This window comes from Micropterus salmoides, unplaced genomic scaffold (assembly GCF_014851395.1).
Source record: "Micropterus salmoides isolate LMB-PRFRI ecotype aquatic unplaced genomic scaffold, ASM1485139v1 Ms_hic_scaffold_1, whole genome shotgun sequence".
Taxonomy (NCBI): Eukaryota; Metazoa; Chordata; class Actinopteri; order Centrarchiformes; family Centrarchidae; genus Micropterus; species Micropterus salmoides.
In genome coordinates this window covers 54012799-54035617 of record NW_024040040.1, presented here as the reverse complement: position 1 = coordinate 54035617, position 22819 = coordinate 54012799, and the positions used below count along the sequence as shown (strand labels likewise).

At 43.6% G+C, this 22819-nt stretch overlaps 2 protein-coding genes across 2 annotated transcripts in view; one reads left to right on the top strand and one right to left on the bottom strand.

The window, feature by feature from the left end:
• Positions 1-14447, top strand: part of dnah5l (dynein, axonemal, heavy chain 5 like) — a 48366-nt gene extending 33919 nt beyond the window's left edge. The window contains exons 70-96 of the mRNA XM_038696913.1: positions 538-683; positions 856-990; positions 1325-1426; positions 1529-1642; positions 3025-3192; positions 3286-3390; positions 3517-3630; positions 3733-3909; positions 4846-5040; positions 5166-5321; positions 5448-5630; positions 5787-5957; positions 6067-6318; positions 6475-6601; positions 6691-6812; positions 6892-7041; positions 7630-7794; positions 8097-8314; positions 8537-8592; positions 8882-9003; positions 9197-9347; positions 9520-9719; positions 9811-9999; positions 11139-11271; positions 11348-11556; positions 11638-11859; positions 12173-14447. Coding sequence (XP_038552841.1) covers positions 538-683; positions 856-990; positions 1325-1426; positions 1529-1642; positions 3025-3192; positions 3286-3390; positions 3517-3630; positions 3733-3909; positions 4846-5040; positions 5166-5321; positions 5448-5630; positions 5787-5957; positions 6067-6318; positions 6475-6601; positions 6691-6812; positions 6892-7041; positions 7630-7794; positions 8097-8314; positions 8537-8592; positions 8882-9003; positions 9197-9347; positions 9520-9719; positions 9811-9999; positions 11139-11271; positions 11348-11556; positions 11638-11859; positions 12173-12397 — 4307 coding nt within the window. The 3' untranslated portion in view covers positions 12398-14447. The remainder of the gene's footprint in view (positions 1-537; positions 684-855; positions 991-1324; positions 1427-1528; positions 1643-3024; positions 3193-3285; positions 3391-3516; positions 3631-3732; positions 3910-4845; positions 5041-5165; positions 5322-5447; positions 5631-5786; positions 5958-6066; positions 6319-6474; positions 6602-6690; positions 6813-6891; positions 7042-7629; positions 7795-8096; positions 8315-8536; positions 8593-8881; positions 9004-9196; positions 9348-9519; positions 9720-9810; positions 10000-11138; positions 11272-11347; positions 11557-11637; positions 11860-12172) is intronic.
• A 746-nt stretch (positions 14448-15193) lies between these two features.
• cavin4b (caveolae associated protein 4b) lies at positions 15194-21744 on the bottom strand. Its single transcript, XM_038732979.1, has 2 exons — positions 21032-21744; positions 15194-17073 (listed from the first exon to the last, which is right to left on the bottom strand). Exons 1-2 carry the CDS (start codon positions 21392-21394, stop codon positions 16504-16506), a joined length of 933 nt encoding a protein of 310 aa, XP_038588907.1. The 5' UTR covers positions 21395-21744; the 3' UTR covers positions 15194-16503.
• Positions 21745-22819: the final 1075 nt, after the last annotated feature.

Genomic DNA, 22819 nt, shown 5'->3' with positions numbered 1-22819 from the left:
TAGGTGCAATCAGCTAAAAGTAAAACAGTCTAATTCAACAGTCCTGCAATAAATGCTCCTTTGTGGAGGTCATAAGGTTTCCTTATATTGATAGGTGTTTATATTATTTTGTCCACCCCATTTATGTCAATATAATGGGGCATAAATAACAGAAACACAACTCTTTATAATGCAAAACAACTGTTTACAACAATTTACATCAACAACAAGTCTTTGGGGTTTGTAGTGTTTGAAGTCGTCACCTTGGACTGTGACAAATTATTCTAGAGTAAATGATTGTGTTTATCGGCAGATTTATTGATGATGAAAATTTGCTTGTTGCAGCTCTAATGAAAAGTGGCAGAAGTAGAAGAAAAGTGACGTAGCCTGCAGATGGCTGAGCAATGCGTGAAGTGGGGCTTGTAAGATTGTTTTCAGAAAGTTAGCAGGGGGATGATTTCAGATGTTGATCGACAAGCTCTTCGATTGAGGCACACTGAGAGTGAGGGCTGAACAGGTGTGAGCGCGCTGCTCATAATCTGCTGTTGTTTTCTGCAGGTCTGAGTAAACTGATGGAGGCCGAGCAGTCGGTGTCTCAGCTCTCTGAGGAGCTGGTGGCGAAGGAGCAGGAGCTCGATGTCGCCTCCCAGAGGGCAGATAAAGTCCTGCAGGAGGTCACGGCCAAAGCTCAGGCTGCTGAAAAGGTCCAACGAAACGCAAGACATGGAGAGAGAACTGAACCATTCTTAGTTTTACCATCAGAGAGGCAAAACTTCACGTTACATAAATCAAAAGAGTTAACACAAACACCACATGTCACTCTGTAGCTGGTCTGTTAGTCTAGTGGCCATAAAATACACCCCCCTCTCTTTTCAGGTGAAGCAGCAGGTGCAGAAAGTGAAGGACAAAGCTCAGCTCATTGTTGACGAGATTGAAGCTGATAAAACATCTGCAGAGTCCAAACTAGAAGCTGCAAAACCAGCACTGGAGGCTGCTGAGGCTGCATTACAGGTCACACACACACACAACGCATGTTTCCATCACTTCAGAGGACATTACATTGACTTAGATTAATTTCCTGAAGAATTAATCTAACCATAACCTTAAACCAAGTCTTCACCCAAATAGTTAATGATTTAAAATATATGGACTTGCATTTTGTCCCCTAAAGGAAGGCGAGTCCCCACAACGTAACTGTGTGAAGAGATTTATGTCCCCACAACATGAGTACAACAAGCTCTTTCTCACACACACACACTTCCTCTCTTCTTTAAAGTGAAGAGGTGTTCATGATTTACGCTGAATGAATGAATCGCCTCCGGTTAAACCTTCTGTGTCTCTGCAGACCATTAAACCGGCAGACATCGCCACGGTGAGGAAGCTGCAGAAGCCTCCTCATCTCATCATGAGGATCATGGACGCCGTTCTGCTGCTGTTCCAGAGGAAGGTGGCCGAGTCTCCCCTGGTTTCAGATATTCACAGAGATCTTGGGACTCTTTCCTATCGTTCGTTTATCGTCTCACTTTTTTCCTTCGCTTGTGTTTGTCAGATCGACACGGTGACGGCTGACCCTGAACGACCTTGTCCGCGACCCTCGTGGCCCGAGGCCATGAAGCTGATGCAGAACTCCTCTTTCCTCAGCATGCTGCTCAACTTCAGCAAGGTCACACACACACTTGTATTAATAATAATTAATTAAATTTCAACATATTAATAAATATAAGATTTATAAATCAGTTTTCACATTGAATGTGATGACAGTCAAAGACCCCACATAAATAATTTACCTGTATTATTCATCTGTATTACTTCATTTCAGCTTCATGTGCTGTTTAAAAAAACATGCCTGGGGGGGCAGTATTAGAGGAGACAACGTCCTATTTATTGGGATTTATGAGACTGTATTTTTATCTACAGTAGATTTAATAAACAATCATGTCAAAGTGTGCATCTATCGGACTTAATTGTCTTTATCAGTTTTATCATTTATCATTTTTATAATAACGCTGTATGAATCTGCAGCTTCTTTCAGCTAATTGTTTATTTATCCGGCTGCAGTTTTCCTGTCCTGGTTCACTCTCAGAGCCTCGTTTCCATAGAAGAAGAAGCTGCAAAAAGCCTCTGTACACAAGCTGCTCAGCAGCAAACAGCTAACTCTGTTATTATATGATGATGTATATATGAAATACATGCACATGCACAAACACGACCCATAGCAACACACATAGAGATGTCAGAGTGAGGTGGCTGCCAGTCAGTGCGGCGCCCCGAGCAGTTCATGGCCTCCTTCGGCAGTGCCCAGGAGGTGAACTGGCACCTCCACGCGCCGCATCTCTGGTCCGAGCTGGATTCGAACCGGAGACCCTCCGGTTCCTTACAGACTGAGCTACTGACGCCCCCAAGCTGGAGGAGACCAAACACAGAGCAAACAGAGAGAGAAGACTGAAACTGCTGGAGCTGGAAAAAATTTTAACGGTGACGATTTGTCCCAAGTGGACACAAACATCAGTTATTCCAGGTTTCATGAACCTTCATACTGCGCTATGAGGAAGTGACGACTTGACAAAATGTGCTCACAGTCGAGGTCTAAAACTCAAACTGGTTCAAAGATAGATGCACAACAGCACACACACTGTTCACGGCGTGTCAGTGTGTGTCAGAGGGAAACTCCCTGCTCATCACACTGCAGCCATCACCTGCTTTTATACCACTGTGTGTGTCTGTGTGCTACAGGCCTGCTGAGCTGTGGATTAGTGGAGCTGCCTGTTGATATGTTTAGAGCTGGAAAAACCCTGAACTGTCTGTGTCCTTCAGTCTCACGATAAGATGTTGGTTTTGTTCCAGGATATTTTAATGTGGTGTGCTGACACGATCCTTCAGTTACGCTCCAAATATCTCCATCTGTATTTGAGTTGTTTGGAGTGTACAGGAAGGAGCGAGGTTTAGTCTATAAATAAAAGAATATCCATCAGAAGTTACAATAGCTGAAAGAAGATCTTAGTATCTACTGACTGCACTCTTGCGTACTGTGTGTTTGTGCTGCAGGACTCCATCACAGAGGAGGTGGTGGAGCTGCTCGCTCCCTACCTGGAGATGGACGACTACAATCTGGAGTCAGCCAAGAGGATCTGCGGCAACGTGGCGGGACTCTGCTCCTGGACTGAGGCCATGGCCGACTTCTTCGCCATCAACAAGGAGGTGCTGCCTCTGAAGGTACACACGGAGGAGTCAAGTATTTACTGAGGCTTTATACAAGACAACATATGTTACTGTGCAGCAATGAATTAAATGTGTGTGTGTGTGCAGGCTAACCTGGCCCTGCAGGAGGCTCGGCTGGTGGTCGCTCAGACTGAACTCTCTAAAGCTCAGGAGCAGCTGGACAGTAAACAGCAGGAGCTGGACGCAGTGCAGGTCAAACACTCATCAGAGACACTTTGTTTGTTCATGCCTTTTCTTCCTGCATTAGTGACAGTGTTCATGTTCATTTTAAAACGTAACTTATTTAAGTGTATAAACACGTGTTGTGCTGAACTTCAGGCGCTTTATGATGCAGCCATGAAGGAGAAGCAGGACCTGCAGGACGACGCTCAGGCCTGCCGCCGCAAGATGGCCAACGCTACGGCTCTGATCGACGGGCTGGGAGGAGAGAAGGTCAGCTTCTTACCTTTCATCATCCTTCAGTCCATCTAACCTTTCATCCAGCCCTCAGTCATCCCTCCGTCCCTCCCCCTCCTGGTCTTGTTTGTGTTTCAGGTTCGTTGGACCAACAGCAGCGCCGTGTTCCAGACTCAGATCAAGCACCTGGTCGGGGACGTGCTTCTGTCCGCTGGCTTCCTGTCCTACGCCGGCCCCTTTAACCAGGAGTACCGCAGCCTGCTGCTGGAGCTGTGGCAGAAGGAGATGGAGGAGAAACTCATCCCCTTCGATCCTGTAAGACTTCACGGCTCGCTGAGGCTTCAGCTCATTCAGCTTTGTTTCACTTAATGTCTCTTTAACGCAGTGACTGTGAAAGTTTTTCGTGAATGCCTGCCAACTGTGTCCCCCCACAGAAAGGTTTTTGTTAATCTATTTTTATTTTAAGGTTTAAATACCTTTTAAAGCAGGTTGTGTAGAGCAAAACTGAAACTTGTAGGTGGAGTGGTGAAAAATGGTTAAACATCATGTGTGGAGTATAATCGTATGAATGTTAAATTTCAGAACCACAAAATCCATGAAACATTTCTACACTTCATGGCCACAGAGCGGCGCTGCTGGATCCAGAACTCATCATGTCTTCCATAGACCAAACTGAACTTTTCACCAAATTCAATTTCATCTTGTTTGTGTTGTCATGTTACTGAACAGGACTGCAAACAGAACATCAGTGGCAAACTTAAGTAAATCAAACCTTGTGAATTTACTGCTGGAATATGCTGCAGAGAGACATATACCTTCATTTTTAAACAGGCTTATAATAGAGAAAAGCCTTTATTGCTCATTTCTCCTGATTTTTTTAAATATAATTGATCATATATATATCTGAAAATATATTTTAGTAAGAAGCTTCTCTGATCAGCTCCTGTTTTAATTTTGTTTGCTAATTGCGTTTTTCTTCTTGAGTGGTGACTATGACAAGACCCTGTAACTGTTGAGTTACTGTGTACATGGACATTATACTGAATGTAATAAGTGAGCTGTTACAGTACAAAGACTGCTACAAACAATTTACAAATATATGTGTGTGTGTATGTGTGTAATCCAATATATTGTGGTTATATACATATACTATATATGTGTACATATAATAATCTAAAAATGTATTGACTGAATAGATTGTGATGCTTTACAAACCATACTTACCGAATAAATCCACCTGCTCTGCTTCAGGAGTTGAACATGATTGGTCTGCTGGTGGACAACGCCACAGTGAGCGAGTGGAACCTGCAGGGTTTACCCAGCGACGACCTGTCCATCCAGAACGGCATCGTGGTGACAAAGGCGTCCCGATACCCGCTGCTGATAGACCCCCAGGGCCAGGGCAAGACCTGGATCCAGAACAAAGAGAGAGACCAGCAGCTACAGGTTTTTAAAAATAAATGTTATAAAGCTTCATGTGTAGAAAGAAGGAGAGACAAGACAAAGAAACAGGAAGTCAAAATCGATCTGAATGCTTTCTTGATTATTGGTTGTGCCCCTCTGTGTTTCAGGTTACGTCTCTGAACCATAAATATTTCCGTTCCCACCTGGAGGACAGTCTGTCTCTGGGGCGCCCCCTGCTGCTGGAGGACGTAGGAGAGGAACTGGACCCCGTCCTGGACAACATACTGGACAAAAACTACATTAAGTCTGGATCAACTTATAAAGTAGGACTTCTGTGACTTTACTTTCTTCCCTACATGAATATAAAAATATAAAGCAACACATTTAAGAGATTCTGTCTGGTCACATCTCTCCAATCATCAGTTAGTTAATGTGGTTTCTTCCTGCAGGTGAAGGTGGGCGATAAGGAGGTGGATGTGATGAAGGGCTTCACGCTCTATATCACCACCAAGCTGGCAAACCCGGCGTACAGCCCTGAGGTCAGCGCCAGGACGGCTGTGGTCGACTTCACCGTCACCCAGCGAGGCCTGGAGGACCAGCTGCTGGGACGGGTCATACTGCTGGAGAAACAGGTGACTTCACCGGGCCAATAGATGGCTAGTTAACTAAAATTCTTATGAATTATTTATGTTAGCAAACTCATACAGATAAATACAGAACAGACACTTTCAGAGTCAACTTCTACATTAATATGAAGCTGACATCGTCCACCCTGTGGGTCCCAACAGGAGCTGGAGGCGGAGCGAGTGAAGCTCTTAGAGGAGGTGACATCCAACAAGAGGAAGATGCAGGAGCTGGAGGACAGTCTGCTGTTTAGGCTGACCAGCACCCAGGGGTCCCTGGTGGAGGACCAGTCCCTGATTGAGGTTTTAAGGGTCACCAAGACCACTGCTCAGGAGGTACTGCGCTCTGTCTGTTGGCTTGTGGCATTTGACATATTTCATTGCAGAACAACTGGCGGCTGAAACAACATAAACTAATGAAGAAAACAATCTTCTCGTCTTCCAGGTGAGTGAGAAGCTGTCGGTTGCAGCAGAGACAGAGGTGAAGATCAACCAGGCCAGGGAGGAGTACCGTCCGGTGGCCACCAGGGGGAGCATCCTGTACTTCCTGATCGTGGAAATGTCGCTGGTCAACGTCATGTACCAGACGTCTTTGCGACAGTTCCTGGGGCTCTTCGACTCGTCCATGCAGCACTCCGCCAAGTCGCAGCTCACCTCCAAACGTATCAACAACATCATCAACTTCCTCACCTACCAGGTGTGCTCACTAGCACTGGTTTTAGTCCAAACTAAAGATTCTGACCTACTTGCTTAGTCCTGGAAAATCTAACTGTCTATAAGACTACGCTAAGATTCAGATATTGGTTGGACGAGCTGTACACTGCAGCTGTAACTGACTGAGTACCTTCCTCAGGTGTACTGTTACACAGCCAGGAGTCTGTATGAAGAACACAAACTGCTATTCACTCTGCTGTTGGCTCTGAAGATCGATCTGCAGGCTCGAAATATCTCGCACCCCGAGGTGCTCACCTTCGTCAAAGGTTGCACACGCAAACTCTTCCTAATCCTCCTCTCCATCCTTTTCTTATTTTACCAAAATAATTTGACAGAAAATGCTGTTTGTGTGTAGGCGGAGCCTCTCTGGATCTGAACTCTGTAGAATCCAAACCACGGCGGTGGATTCTGGATCAGACCTGGCTCAACCTGGTGCAGCTGTCCAGGCTGTCGCCATTCTTCCAGATCCTGACCCAGGTAAACCCAAATCCCCTGACATTAGAGCAGGTGAAGCTGGAACACATACCTTACTGACTTTATGTTTCCTTGTGTCCAGGTGAGCCAGAACGAGCGTGCCTGGAGGACGTGGTTCGACCATTCGGCGCCAGAAGAGGCCACATTGCCCGACGGGTACGAGGAAAAGCTTGACACCTTCCGGAAGCTTCTGCTCATCCGGAGCTGGTGTCCCGACCGAACCACCGCTCAGGTCTGACTGCTCAACACTGCAACTTAAATATCAGCAGGACAAACCTAATATCAGAACCCATCAGCTATCGTCTGACTACAGTTTAGCCTCAGGGGGCAACAGACAATGTTTCAGGGCTTCTGGTGCAGCCAGTGATATCCTGATGATGGAGATCCCGGCCAAGACTTTGTTTTCCCTGCAGCGGACGTTGTTTAAAATCTGATTAGCAATCTTGGAACCCACCTGCTATCATCTGATGATGATTTGAATGCAGATTAATTTTTAAAAAGACAGTTAGGAGAGTTTCTAGGGTTTCAAGATTGGGGAAAAAAGCTAAATCATCATCAGACAACTGCTGATTGAATTTCGGCTAATGCGTTCTGCCTCTTTTGCTCTCAACACGAACTGTTTACCTGCATGTAACCAAAGCCTGCTCATACTGGATGGGTCAATACTACGTGGACTAGAGACGTTTAGAAACGGAAACCAGAACACTTAAGATACCAAAATCAGTCAGTGATACAATGCTTATAGTTGGAGCATGTATTTAAACGTATCAGGCGTGTGAGTTTATGAAATAGTGTGTGTGTGTATTTGTGTGTTGACCAGGCGCGTCGCTACATCTCGGAGTCTCTGGGTCACCAGTACGCTGAGGGTTTGGTTCTGGACCTGGACGCCATGTTGGCAGAGAGTGACAGCAGGACGCCGATGGTCTGTCTGCTGTCGATGGGGTCCGACCCGACTGAAAACATAGAGAGACTGGCCAAGAACAAGGTGAACAACTGGGATGAACGAATGCAAAGGGTTAACAGCTCGTTATAATCACTTTTCAAACCTGTGAATGTGTCAACGATACTGATCATTACAAACCAGATAATAATCATTGACATTTTCTCTTACTGTCAGCCTAAAAATCAGTTCAGACTGAAATGCTGCTTTTAAAAAACCTGCATGTCTTTTGTTAAAAAAAGGATAACAAACAACAAACCTTGGATATAAAATAAATGTGGTGAAAATGGATGTGAGCATGAGAACGGAGGGATGTACAGATGAACAGTCCTGTTCTCTGCCTGCAGGGGACGCCGTGCCGTCCCATTTCCATGGGGCAGGGCCAAGAGGTTCACGCTCGCAGGCTATTGGCCAACAGCATGACGGACGGCGGCTGGCTCCTTCTCCAGAACTGCCACCTGGGACTGGACTTCCTGGACGAGCTGCTGGAGACGGTCACCGTAGCAACACCAGAGAGCGTCCACAAAGGTTTCCGGGTGTGGCTGACAACCGACGTGCATCCCAGGTAAGTGATGAGAGGGGGGCCTGCTGGAGTCCTCTAGAGGCTGCAGTGATAGGCAATAGATCAATAAGTTGAACTAACTCAGTCCAACTTGATCCTGTTGTTAGGTGGATATAAAAAGTACATTCTTAAGTGAAGTCTTTTTAGCTTAAACCAGAAGTCGTGTCTGTGGATTCACACAGTCCAGACTGGACATCTATAACTTCACTGTGTGTGTTTGAACAGGTTCCCCATCACCTTCCTTCAGTCCTCCATCAAGTTCACCAATGAACCTCCTCTTGGTGAGAAACTCCTTTCTTAACTCTGGTTAGCTCCTTTGTTTATTGACCTTTATGTTCATCCTCAGCTTCATGAGATTTCCTCCTGCTCCTTAATAGATAGATTTTTTTGATATACTAGGCTTCTGGTGCTCTTTACGGTTGGATTTATCATGACTAATTGATTGATTGATACATTCATTAATTTATTAAATTAACCCTCCCATATATGTAATTGTATAATCTGGTGAGATGCTGGATAAGTTTTCCCCGTCTCTGTAATTATATCTGTACATCCATTTGTCTTCATCAGGGATGAAAGCCGGTCTGAAGAGGACTTTTAATGGCGTCACTCAGGATCAGTTAGAGATCAGCAACCTTCCTCAGTGGAAGCCTCTGCTGTACGCTGTGGCCTTCCTCCACACCACTGTGCAGGTCTGTTTGCAAGCAGGAAACCACCACATTCACATCCTTTTTACAGAGAGAGTCTATAAGATTGGTCTCATACAAATGAACTGAAATCAGGCTTGTTGGCGGGAAGGGAAATCGATCAGAGAACAGAATAATATAAAGTCTGGAAATAATATTTCTTAATAGTTGTTTTTTCCTTCCTTTGTCCTTCTGTTAGGAGCGTCGGAAGTTCGGTCCTCTCGGCTGGAACATCCCCTACGAGTTCAACCAGGCTGATTTTACCTCCAGCATGCAGTTTGTGCAGAACCACCTGGACGACCTGGATTCAAAGAGAGGAGTCAACTGGAGCTGCCTGCGCTACATGCTGGGTTAGACCTCTTTTTATTCTACAAGATGACAAACTCCTGAAACAGATTAAGTTTCATCCCATTACAACCTCGGACTTCCTCGCTGGAACTCCTCACATCACGAGCTCATTCATGTATTAGATCATTTCTTTAAAAGCCTCCCCCTGACCCTGTTTCTTCATGTCAAACCCAGGTGAGGTCCAGTATGGCGGCCGGGTGACAGACGACCTGGACAAACGTCTCCTCAACACCTTCACTCAAGTCTGGTTCAGCGAGAACACCTTCAGCGACAAGTTCTGTTTCTATAAGGGCTACAGCATCCCCGGCAAGGCCAAGACGGTCCAGGATGTCCTGCAGCACATCGAGGCCCTGCCACTGGTGGACTCACCTGAGGTCAGAGCACACTCACACACACGGCAGCTTTAAAACATAAAGGCCGGACGGTCCAAGCCGAGACACAAGCTTAAACCTGTTTTATTGGTAGGTTTTCGGGCTCCACCCCAACGCTGACATCACCTACCAGACCAACCTGGCCATTGAGACGCTCAGCACCATCATCAACATCCAACCGAAGGACAGCGGAGGTGGGGCCGGGGAGACCAGAGAGGCCAGCGTGCAGAGGCTGGCCAGTGAGATGCTGGAGAAGCTACCGCCTGACTACGTTCCCCATGAGGTGTGTGTTTGGTGCTGGATGGGCGAGCTCCAAAACCCGACTGGGCTCAGGCCAGGTGGGCTGGAACCGCCACAATACAGACTAACACAGGTTTTACTTGGCTTGAATAGCAAAGGTTGTCTTCTGTCTCTGTAAAAAGGTGAAATTAAATTTTACCACAGCATTTCCACCACCTGCTGCTGTTAATCAGCTGAAAGAGATACCTGCCACTTCATGCCGCCTGCCCTTTCCGCTGCATACCGCTCTGCAGGCTGCCATGTTGAAATGTTCTGAAGTGAAATGATTTATCTGTAGACCCTAAAGAGCAGACTGGTCATTTAAAAATCAACTGTATGTATCAAAATATCCCTTCTCTACATTTGATCTTGTTTTACAATTTTGCACTTTTAATTTTTATGTTGGTGAAAACCTTTAGGCTCATCTGGATGAAAAGTTATACTGTGTGTACCGAAGTTTGTCACCATCAACATAGGGCTGGACGATTTGGCCAAATCACGATAAAAAGTTTAAAATCTTTCCATATCGATAATCATCCCGATAACTATCATATCGTTATTTCTTTTGAGTTTAATCAACCATTTCTTGAATATTTATGGAACATTTGTTATATTGTTATTGGAAGAGAAGATATCGCGATAGTTATTGTCCAGCCCTACATCAACATTATTATTATCAACTGATCATTTTGACTAAAAGCAATCAAATAATAAATAATCGATTGCTGGGGCAGCTGTGGTTCAGTGAATGTGATGTAATGTAAAGCACTTCGATTGGCTGAAAAGACTAGAAAAGCTCTATACAAGTACAAACCATTTACCATCCTTGGCTGGTAGATGGTTGGTCACTATTTCAGCCATGATTTCTGTGTCCAGGACTTCCTGTACTGCTGCTGCGACGTATCTGTAGTGACAGAAACCCACAACTTAGCTAACATTAGTTAATTGCTGGCTGTGTCGCTGTTCGCTCTCGCGGCATCCGTCCTGGTTCTGGATTTCTCCAGAATCACATACCCCACTTTGAATCTCATCAACATGGAACAATACAAATTTATACTTTTTCTGTCTGACAAGCGTTATCTCTCATAATCAAGCAATATAATCACATGGACACACAAAATACTGAGTAACTGTGTTTTGAAGGTCAAAGGTCAACTGCAGAAGATGGGTCCACTTCAGCCAATGAACATCTTCCTGCGACAGGAAGTGGACCGCATGCAGCGAGTCATCAAGAGCGTACGGAGCACGCTCACTGACCTCAGACTGGCCATTGACGGTCAGTTACAGCAGACGACACAAAATGTCAACAACGAGACAACAGTAAGGTTACGTGTCTCTGTCTGTGTCTGCAGGCACCATCATCATGTCGGAGGACCTGCGCGACGCCCTCGACTGCATGTTCGACGCTCGGATCCCTCGCCTGTGGCTGCGGCTCAGCTGGCCGTCGGCGACGCTGGGCTTCTGGTTCAGTGAGCTGCTGGAAAGGAACCAGCAGCTCAGCGGCTGGATCAGCACCGGTCGACCGAACCAGTTCTGGCTCACCGGCTTCTTCAACCCACAGGTCGGTTCAGACAGCGTCCACGCAAGGAAGATGAGGCCTCAGTCCCGTCCAATCATCTTTACATGTGTGTCTTTCTCAAAGGGTTTTCTGACCGCCATGCGCCAGGAGACGACCCGCTCTAACCTGTCCAAGGGCTGGGCCTTGGATACCGTCACCCTTAGCAACGATGTCACCAAGATGATGAGGGAGGACGTGTCGGCTCCGCCCCCAGAGGATGTGGGCGGAGTCTACATCTACGGGCTCTTTCTGGACGGGGCGGGATGGGACCGGCGCAGCGCCAAACTCACTGAGGCCCCGCCCAAGGTTAGTCTGTTTCTACATTAATAAATTATAATAATGCATTACAAAATAAAAGCAATAAATTAATTAAAAAAGAAAAATTAAATACACCAAAGAAATTATTTATATATATATATATATATATATATAAAATATATAAATTATATGGAAAATAAAAAAATAATCATTTCATTAAAAAACTATTTTTAAAAAGTACATTATTAAAATAATAAACAGAAAATAAAGCAGGATTAAATAAATGAAAAGATAAATAAATAAAATCACAAGTAACTAAAGTATAATGTTGATGATGAACGTCACTGCTGTCTCCCCTCAGGTCCTCTTCACTCCCCTCCCCGTGGTCCACGTCTACGCCGTCAGCTCAGCCAGCATGGCGGACAGTAAGCGGCCTGCGGCGGCGGTCAGCCTGTACTCGTGTCCGGTCTATAAGAAACCGCGTCGGACCGACCTGAACTTCATCTTCTCTCTGCAGCTGAGGAGCGTGCAGCCGGCGGAGCACTGGACCCTGCGAGGCGCTGCGCTGCTCTGCGACTGCAAGTGATCCTGGACTGTGTGAGTGACGACGTCAGACCTTGTTCGGCTGCAGAGACGATGTTGCTGTGGTTCAGAAGCGTTTTAAGGGACCAAATAGGCACAAGCGTAACTTTTAGTCCATCAACTACAGATCACATATTCTACTTTACTGCTGATCATTTTCCAAATCCTCCTGAGACTTTTTGGAAGAATCTTCTTTCTTCCAATCAACCTTAAGTTTTACTTTACTTCACAAAAAGCATCCAGCTGAGATTAGGTTTTAGGCTTGTTCATGGCCCAGAAATAAAACAGCAAATAAAACACTGATGATGGGGAAATACAGAAAACAGACCCGGTATTCACCATTTTTATTATGTTTTCTAAATCATAATATAAAGAGGGATATTGCTCTTTTATTTCTTTGGGGGAACAGTTGGTTTTTGGTTTTGAGAATCTTTTTAAAGGTACTTATTATGCAGTAGAGCCCAACTGATAAATTGGAGTGTCGATTTATTGACTAGTATGAGCTAAGTGTAGATCCATCATGTTACGAGTGTTGTCGTTTCATTGTTTGTCCACCAGAGGGCGCTCTGCAGCTCCCCTGTTGCAATCACACGTTTGGATCTCCACATATCCGCCACAAAGCACAGCGATCAGCTGACATGATCAGCTTGATTTCTGTTCAAAGTACTATTAATAACGATAACAAAAGTTTAATTTTGAATTGCATTATGTCATCTTGGTGAGGTCTCATAACTATATAACGCAAGTTAGGGATAATCTTTGTTCATGTTATATGTTTTTGAAAAAAAGAAGAATATAACGGATTTTAAAATCATATACTCAAATATCAGAATCCGATATCAGTACTGTCTTTTTTCTTTGTTTGGTTTCGGTCTTTTGAGCTTCCTTCACATTAACTTTTTGGTTTGCTTATTAAAGTGTGATGCAAACTTCATTTCAATGCTTTGCATGACACCAGAGATGTTCACTAAAAACTTTTAGTCTGTATCTTGGAGTCCCCGTGTGTTTGGCTCTATGTGAGTTGCAGCTAACTGAGCTTTCAACATCTAAACTCAGCAGTGTTCACAGGCAGCTGTGGCTCTAAGGCCCCCAAAACTCCACCGTTTCAAACCACAGCGAGTTTTTACTGTTATTGTTCAGATTCCTCCCTCATCTGCTCACCAGTGCTGAACAGTTGAGCGGTGAGGAACAAGATCACAAGAAACCAACATGAGAACAGGTACAAACATAAATCATGTTTCTGGTGTCTGCAAACAACAACAACTGAACAGGGAATTTAAAAATTGAACAGATTTATCTGTATCAATATAGAATATAATATTTTGTCTGATCAATATGTGTAAATGTCAAAAACAAGTTTGAGCTCAGTTAGAAGCTCCATTACATAGTTTGTCCACCAGAAAGGAAAAACCACTGAAAAAAACCACTGAAAAACAAGGACAGACTTAAAAATGTCAAACTGAATAAAAATCACCTAAAACAAACAAACCTAAAAAGATTGTAAAAACATAAAAATCTAAACTGGCACTGAAGGACAAAAAGCTCAAAACCAAAAGCGACAGAGTGAGTGATGATCTGCGTGGGTGAACATTTCATGTGCTAAACTCTCAACTGGACACACAGATTGTACTAAATGTCAGTCTGCTCCTTTACATACACTTTATTATCAGTCCAGCGCTCAGCACTGCGATGCTCTTAAGGTTTCCTCTGTTCTCAGGAGTGAACTGTAGATTTATTTTATTTTCTAAAATCCAGATTCCAGCGCAGATTTTCTCTTGTCTTTTAGTGAGGATGATGATTTGGGTTGCAGATAAACTAATGAATCAAACTTGTAACTTCACTTTTTAAATTGAAATACTCCATATTCTAATCAACTTATCTTATCTAATCAAACAAGTCTTTGATCAACTCCCCTTTTAATTTCCTCCAAAGTTTGAGTTCCATCCTTTAAAGACTGAATCACATTATAAATTTAAATATTTTTGGAATAAATGATGTAACCTTCCGGCTGTGTGTGTGATACTGTGAAGATTAAAGAATAAATCACTATATACTAAAACCTGATGTCTGTTCTCAAACTCAGCTCGTGAACTGAGTGACGTTTTATTGAATTAACTTTGAAGAACATCATCAAGAGTTCATACAGATTTATTAACAGAGATCCAGCAGAGACGGCAACGAGAAAATTAACAATAAAATGTTAAAGAGGTCACGTTATGCTCATTTTCAGGTTTGTCATTTTATTTAGGTTTTAGGTTGTAATATCGTTGTCGTGCTGCACACTGCAGCAGCTCCTCTTTTCACCCTGTGTGTTCAATGCTCCGTTTTAGTGAAGCTATTAGCTTCTATTGGATCTTTGTAGTTAGTTACACATGCACAGTACCTAGGTAGGGACTACTAGCCGATCAGAAGCAGAGTAGGGCGGGTCCTGACAAGCTGGGTAGTGTGATCCAAAACAAAGCCGTTAAAGCCGGCTTCGGTTCATCCGTACTTGTTCGCGCCCGAGTCTGATCCTGAATCACAGGCAGAACAACCAGAACCAGCTTCAGAACCTAGACTGGATCAAGAGTTTCAGAGTGGTGAGTTATCAATCTGTAACACATTTATCTTTCATGACGTTTTAACTGAGCTCTGTCTCTACATCACAGTAACAGCTTACTGTCATTTCTTTCATTTAAATCATTAATTTCTTTTTATCAAGATTGGAAGTTGTAAAATATTCTCTAATGACACTGAAGGAAATAAAACATCTGTCTTAACTGGTTTTACTGTAATGATTGAAGAGCAGACTTCCCTTTGGTTACAGAAATGAATCAAGTAAACTTTTATTTTCTCAACATGACTATTCAAACACAATCCTGCTTTAATGCCACATCTCTGAGAAACTAGAGCCATGCAGTCACTCACTACTAAATGCTTAAAACACCAACAGTAAAACAAAAAAATCAAAGTTACAAGGTTTGCCTATATTATGAACATCAGAAAGACATACTGTTACTGCTCTCAGGTGAAAATAAAACCACACTGTTTACACAAAAACTAAATTTCCTTCCAAATGAATCAGGAATTCTGATCTTTAAGATACATTTTCCCCAGCGTGGAATAATTTCCCCAAACACCACTTAATACTGCAGCTACAAGACTGTTCGGACAATTCTCTCACTCACCCAACACTAACACACTAAAACTTTATACAGTACACCTTTTACATATTATGATAATCCATTATTTAGATGTTAATTAATCAATATTTAAAGACTTTTAAACTTGGACTTCCTTAACCGTACATAAGAAGTCTTTTACTCATGTGAGGGTGGTAAAGAATTTCTGAAATATTCCTCTGGTTTTATATAGAGCCACTGTCAGGTCCTCAAGCCACTAACTTATGAGGGGTTTATCAGCTCAATAAGTATTCAATCAATCGGACTTTTAGGTCTTACTCGGGGTAGGTGCAAATTATATACTATATATCTGGGTAGGGTCCATTTATTTTGTCTCGGGTCTGTGTGTGAATATGTGTAATACAGGTCCAGACATTTGGACCTGTGAAGACCTCTATAGGAACACACAGCCTCCCCCCCGATTGTTGTCTCCCCAGTGACACACAGATTTGAACCTTTTAACTACAATCATTTCACGTACCGTAACTCTGTTATACCTTTATCATCCAACATTTCAGCCTCATCAACATGCAGAAAAAGTGAACAGCAGCGGTGTGACGAAGTTTTGTGGAGAAGTTCTGAACGCTGAAAACTTTGTTCATTTATTTTCCAAAGTCAGTGTTTATTGAACACAAAACAAAAAAAATACGATATATATATTTGCTTATTTGATAATAAATGTCCAGAACACATATAACTGCATGTGAAATGAGCTCAATCATTTCAGGAATCTGTTTGCTTGTTGTCTTGATATTCAGTCAGGTTGGATCTGTGACCGTCCTGGTCTCTGCTCACTTCCTTCAACAGCGTTCAAACAAATGTTAATCTTCAGTATTTGCCCTCGTGCAGCTCTGCTTGGTAGCACCAACCCTAAAAACTTCTTTCCCTCCATCTGTGTGGTCTCAGTGGTCCAAAGAAAACGGCCCAGATTTTGTCGCAGTCTCACGGTTTACGATAGCTGCTTCATGTCGTACATCGGCACTTCAGACTCCTCTGCCTTGCCCTCTTCCTCAGCGGCCTTGGCAGCTTCCGGGCTGCCCTTGCGGCCCTTGGGAGGAGGGATGGGTGCGGCTCCCTCTGTGGCGCCCTCAGCTCCTTCCTGGCCCTCCGCCACAGTCCTCTCCTTCTTCAGGTTGAGCTTGGCCGGGACGGTCTTGGTGATGGTCTCCTTCAGCCTCTCGCCGGACTGCTTCAGCCTCTCTCCGGACTGGCGGATCTTCTCGCGCCTCTCGGCTGTCACGATGCGCTCGCCAAACTTGTTGACCTTGCTGCCCAGGTTCTCGCGGGTCTTGCTCATGTTCTCCTTGGAGAAGGTGGCTTTGAAGCTCTCGATGCGTGTCAGCCCCGTCTTCTTCATGCGGCCAGCCGCCGAGTCTGCCTCCTCCACCACCATGTACTCCTCATCCGAATCTGGAGGGAGCTCAAACTTGTCCGGTTCCACCGATGCTCTGGCGCCGGTGCTGCCGCTGGGTTCTGCTGGCTCATTGCCTGGTGCGACGGCCTTCACCTCCTGGTCACCCTGAGGAAGGAGAACACAGAACAGAGTATGAACCAGATTTTGTGGTGGTGAGAAACATGTCGTGCTTTAGATATAAAAACTGTATTTGTATTTCTAATTATTCGGATGGACAAAGTTTAATTGTTGACGTCAGGTTTAAATCGGTTTCTGGTTTAAATGTGTCATGCAGACTTTGGCCGTGAGCGTGCAGGCCTTGAGCCGGCCTCCATAAATAAACTGCAGCACCTGTTTCTGCAGCTCAGCTGCAGGAAGCTAAACATATCAACGAGCAGCAGTGTGCGCAGCAAAGCTGGATGACTTTCAGCTTCAGGCCACGTCATGGCATGCATCAGTCTCAAAGATCAGGTTACACTGAACATGAAATGGAGCAAAATGTTAAGGCCAAAGTTGCAAACTGACCCAGATCCCTGCAGACGGAATTCACTTTGGGAAGCTTGACCCTGATTCACAATCAGGCATTCATACTGGCAGCTGACCAGTACAACTGCAGCCTAATACTGGGAAACCGCAGACTGAGTCCCACAAGTAAACACAGTTAGCCAAAAACTAGCAGAAACCTTAGAAGTAAAGAACCACTTGTCAGCTAGTCACAAGCTGCAGCGTTATTGCTCCTAAAACTATGCACCAAAATCTGCGTGAGTCCATTTGAGAAAGAAAGTCAGTCTGATTAGTAACTCAGTTAAAATCATTATTAATGACTTTCAGTTGTTTAGAGAGGCAGTTTTCTACACTGTGATCTGTAGTGAAATTTGACCTGGAAAGTACTAAGCTGACTTTGTGGGGCCATAACGTTACTGGAGACCGGCTTCAACCTCCTTTAGAACAGCTAAGCTGGAAAGCAAGAAAATATTTTAAAAAGTCTTTACCGTTAATTTTCTATCCTGTCATCTGAGGAATGTAAAGTTTTCAGATCAGACCTTATTGATGGAATTCATCCAGTTGAATGAACTGTCCTGCTCGTTAGCAAACTAGTCTGTAACATGCTAATGAGATCATAAGGATATTTGATTACATGCATCATAGGCACTATATGACACCCGATAGAGAGGCTGACATTTTCAAAGCTTTGACAGAATGCATAACTGAGATAACTGAGGTGCACAGCAGGAGCATGTAGCAGAGTCCGCTAACAAACTAAAAGTAAGCAAAGTTTAAAAAATGCACCTGCCAACTCCTCAAGAGCTCATTAATTAACATGTTTTTATCTCGTTTGTGTCTTTTTTACATTTCTGTTTGTGTACACGCTGTTTGTAGTTTTGGGGGAGTTGCGTGTTGGAACAGTTTTTTTGTAGAACAACAGTTTTTGCAGACAGCATCTTCCTGAAGACTGAAGAGGTTTTGGTACCCTCATGCCTGTACAGAAATCAATTAATAGTCAAAGATCGTGCACAGAAGCATGGGCGGATGAATACACGGTTGTTAAACAAGTTCCATCACACAACTGCTTTCCAAAACAGATTAACGGATTAATGTTGCCTGTATGATGAATCAAATTTCAAGTATTGACTTTATTATTTGTGGTCCCTGTCAAATAAACTCGTAGATGTATAAATATGTAAATAAAAACACATTGACAATGTGTTAATCATTGAGCATTAGAAGTGTTGGCAGGTGTATTTTTAGAACTGTAGAAAGAGCCAGGCTAGCTGTTTCCCACTGCCTCCAGTCTTTATGCTAAGCTAGGCTAACCATGTCCTGACTCCAGCTCTGTACTTGTCATACAGGCTTGAGATTGTTATCCATTTTCTCATCTCACCACCAGTGATGCCAACTGTCCATCCTTTACATGTCAAGATTAAGTGCTACACATACAAGTCCTGAGGTTCGATACCCAGTCCAATTAAAAGTTCAAAAGTTTTGCTGTTTTCAGAGCATGAAACTGCAAAGGTGTCAGATGACGTATAACTTCCTGTTCCTTATTTAAATATTACAAGTCAAGACAATTGCTACACCGAACAACAAGACTGAACAACAACTTGTATTTAATATAGTTAATATAACATAACACAACAGAGCACAATAAGTTAAGAGTACAGCTTGAAGGCCTGCTGCTCGATTTAACTGTGGGCAGGAGAAGGGGTCAGAGAGGGAGGGTCAAAGGTCATGAGCCATTCAACCCCATGATGCCACAGTTATGTGCCGAACCCCCCACTGGTTCTGGATTTCCTCCATCAGTCTAACTAAAACTTGTCAGAACAAATCAAACAGCAGGTACCGTCTGTTAGCCGCTAACAAAATGATTTATAACCCTCGTCCAGGAGCTCGTTGTTAGCTAATACAGAGAGAGAGAGGAAGGGAGAGAGAGAGCAGGCAACTATATTAGGAGATGGTGGAGGTTCAGACTCAGAATAACCTGGTCTGTCAGCGCTCAGCTGGCACAGTCACTTACAGTCCAGAATCCACATACAGCTCTGCTAACTGAACACACTTTCAGTTGTTTTATTAACCACGATCTTTCCTTATTCTTAACAACACCACAGTTGCCATGTGCAGATATTGTAAAAAGGGGGTAGAAGACATTTAAACATGGGAATCCATCCAGCAGCTGCAGTTAGCCAATCACAGTGTCTTTCTGGGGTTTGATCAGCATGTGACCTCACTAACCGTACTGCAACCTCATTGTACATTACAAAATCCAGATTACAGTAATGAACCACACCCCACAGAGCTGTTCTTACATTTAATCTCAGTCAACAAGCTAGTTAGCATGCTAGCCTGTATGTTACACATATTGTAACTCGTCTATCTGTCGTACTCTATCGTAACATTCTGATATTTGGAAGTTACCATTATGTTTTCATGGTACACTACAACCAGTTAGTATGCTAACGTAAGCAACTAAGTACAACTGTATTTATATAGCACTACTTTTAACACACAGTAGGTTACAAAGTGATGTACATAAAAAGTATAAACATTAACATAAAATCATGAAGTGAAAAATGGCAAGGCTCACACAAGAAAAAAAACTAGTTGTTGGTTGTTTGCACAAGCATCTGTCTTTTATGACTAACATGGTATGAACTCTGAAATCTAAGTCATTACCAACATTTAAGTTTAGCAATATCTTTTTTTCTTTTTGCTTTAATTGGTTACATAAGAACCAATTACAAACTCAGCATTAGTATAAAGGGTGAACACTCCAAAGTGCGACGATCATACAAGGCAATAAAATTTGCAACTTGAGCTGCACTCAAATTTCCACACTGAAACCATCGGTCAGTCTTCAGCAGCACCTTGTCAAGATTAGAGAATTTAGTTTACTTTAGTGCTGAGTTATAACTGAAATATCAATTTGTGAATGATTATTTGGCTAATCATTCACAAATTGCCTTCTCTATGAGCTCCAGAGCTGTGGCGTAACATTTCAGCATACTGACGTTTATCCAGGGCTAAAATAATCAAGTCACCGTCATACTGGCAGCTGCTAACTGTGAAGGCCAAAGAAGTAAAATTAAGCCTGCTCTGTGTGTGTGTTGCTATTTCAACCCCTAGAACAAACCCTCAGATGTGAATCAGCAGGGACCTAAAATCATCACTTACAAGTGTCTTCTGAAGGCAATCACTTCATTCCAGAGCTAAACACAACATTTTGACTATACTGTGGATCTCAGTTGGTTTTAATGTCAATACCAGTATCGGTAGTCTAGATCTTAAGTGCATAGACACACAACCGCTGACCCGTTGAACGGATCAGAAGTACATTTTACAGTGCATATACTTGTGTAGATGTAGGTTAGTCTGATGCTGTATGCCCGTTTATAGAAGAGAATCAACATTCCTCTGCCCTGATGCAAGAAGATTTCAGCAATCAATTCCCAAGAGGCAGTTTGTCAGAACCCCAAATGTCCGTTTCTTGGGGTATATACTATGAGGTATTGATAGAAACCAGAAAGTACTTGTAATTGGAACAGATCTTTTCTTTTCAGCCAAACTACAAAGCATCTGTGAGTCTTACCTGATAAATGACCACCCTGAACTTGTTCTTGGCCAGGAGGTCGCCCTGGGTGGCCTCCACCTTCTTCACCCTCATGTTCTGATTCTCCACACGCACCCTGACGTCCTTGATGTGGCGGCTGACCTTACGCGTCTTCTCCAGTAGCCGGTCGACAGTGGAACTAGTATTGGCGTGGTCGTTGGTCAGCTTGACGACGTCGGTCTGGATGGTCTTTACCGTGTTCTCCAGCTCCAACTGACGTTCCTCCATACGCTTCTGCGTGGTCTGGACGCTGTCCATGAGGCCCGCCACACGCTCCAGCAATGCCATGATGCTTCCTGCATCATCTCCGCCACCCGTTCCCATACCTGGTTTGTCTGTCATACTTGCTTGTCGATTGGGTTTTGCGCCTGCTGTTGACTTGTCTATTAGTTGCCTGGTTGATTGGTTGATCCAAATGTAAAATGGAAGGCGAGATGACGAAGAGTAGGGTGGACGAATGTTGAAATTAACAGCGAAATCTTGGACTTTAGAATAAAAAAAAAAGATCAAAGCCAAGAAAAATACAAGGATTAGGGTTGAAGCATTGGGGGATCCAAAGAAAGAGAGGCAGTATAAGGGAGAAGGAATAGAAACCTCCTCTGTAAGGAGAAGGAGAGAAAGGAGGAGGCCAGGAGTACCGGATCACCCCTGGACAACTGGAGGTTGATTCTGAAACTGGTCAGATCAACTGTGGACTCCACCCTGCTGGGAGAGGGAGGGACAGGAGTTAAGAGTATAAAGAGTTGGATGGAGGGGGGAGTCGTGATGCTAAAAAGAGAGAGAAGACAAAGTTGAGAGGACGGAGTATTATTGATTTTTAACAATGTTTAGTCAATGTTTTAACATTGTAGTGGTAGATTTTAAAGTGAGTGACCAGACTAATAAATGTACACAAGTTTATCTTGGGTCGTGCTCGACATCTGAAGGCGAAACGAACTATCTGCAAACTTCCCATCAATCATACAATTTAAAACAGAAATTGGATATTATAGGAATGTAAGTGTTAATGAGCGAGACAGATAAAGAGTGACATGGATCCCTGCTCCTCTCTGTGTTCTCTGCTGCTAAAAATACTGTGAGGGTAAAGTGACTCCCTGCACCTCTTTGGGAGATGACTGCATTAAAAGGAATGGAAACCCCCTCCCATCCATTCCTCCATCATCCATCTATCAACTGTCCCCTTTTCACTTGTTCTCTCTTAATCCCTCCCACCAGGTTTAGACTTTTTTAGCGTCCCCACGCTCCAAATGAACATCTAGGTTTCCTAATAGAATTCCTCATGGTAACGCTCGCCACTGCTGCCATCTTTGTTAGTTACTGGAGCCAGATAGTCTGCACTTGGGCAAATAGGGTGAAGCTTTGGAGGAGCTGAGGTGGGATGAGCAAGCAGAAACCAGCACAACTGAGTGAGACAACTTTGAGTCAATGCAAACACACCTTAAATTGACTAATTTCAAGCCTTAATATCTAATCAGTGCCATGTTAGTTTTAATAATTTCCTCATAGATTCACAAACAAAAGTCAAAGTCAATGAAAAGATGTGAGTGGATGTGAACACATGGGAATTTGCTGTAGGTGCCATGAAAACTAGTGTACTACAAAGGTCTGGTGAGCCCCAGATTTTTTTCAATGTGAAACTTGTACTGTTCACCCCCGACCGAAACAGGAACCTCCGGATCTGAGAAGTGAAGCCAATGCTGAAAAGCCTTTTGAAAAGCCTGCTTGTATAGAAGTCTATGAGAAAATGAGGCTACATCTGAAATACTT

Bases quoted from the DNA above. Each gene is read 5' to 3' on its own strand.
- cavin4b (XM_038732979.1), bottom strand. From the start codon at position 21,394: ATGACAGACAAACCAGGTATGGGAACGGGTGGCGGAGATGATGCAGGA. The intron at 17,074-21,031 runs GTAAGACTCACA...CTCCTTCCTCAG, and splicing joins TCAGGGTGGTCATTTATCAG to GGTGACCAGGAGGTGAAGGC.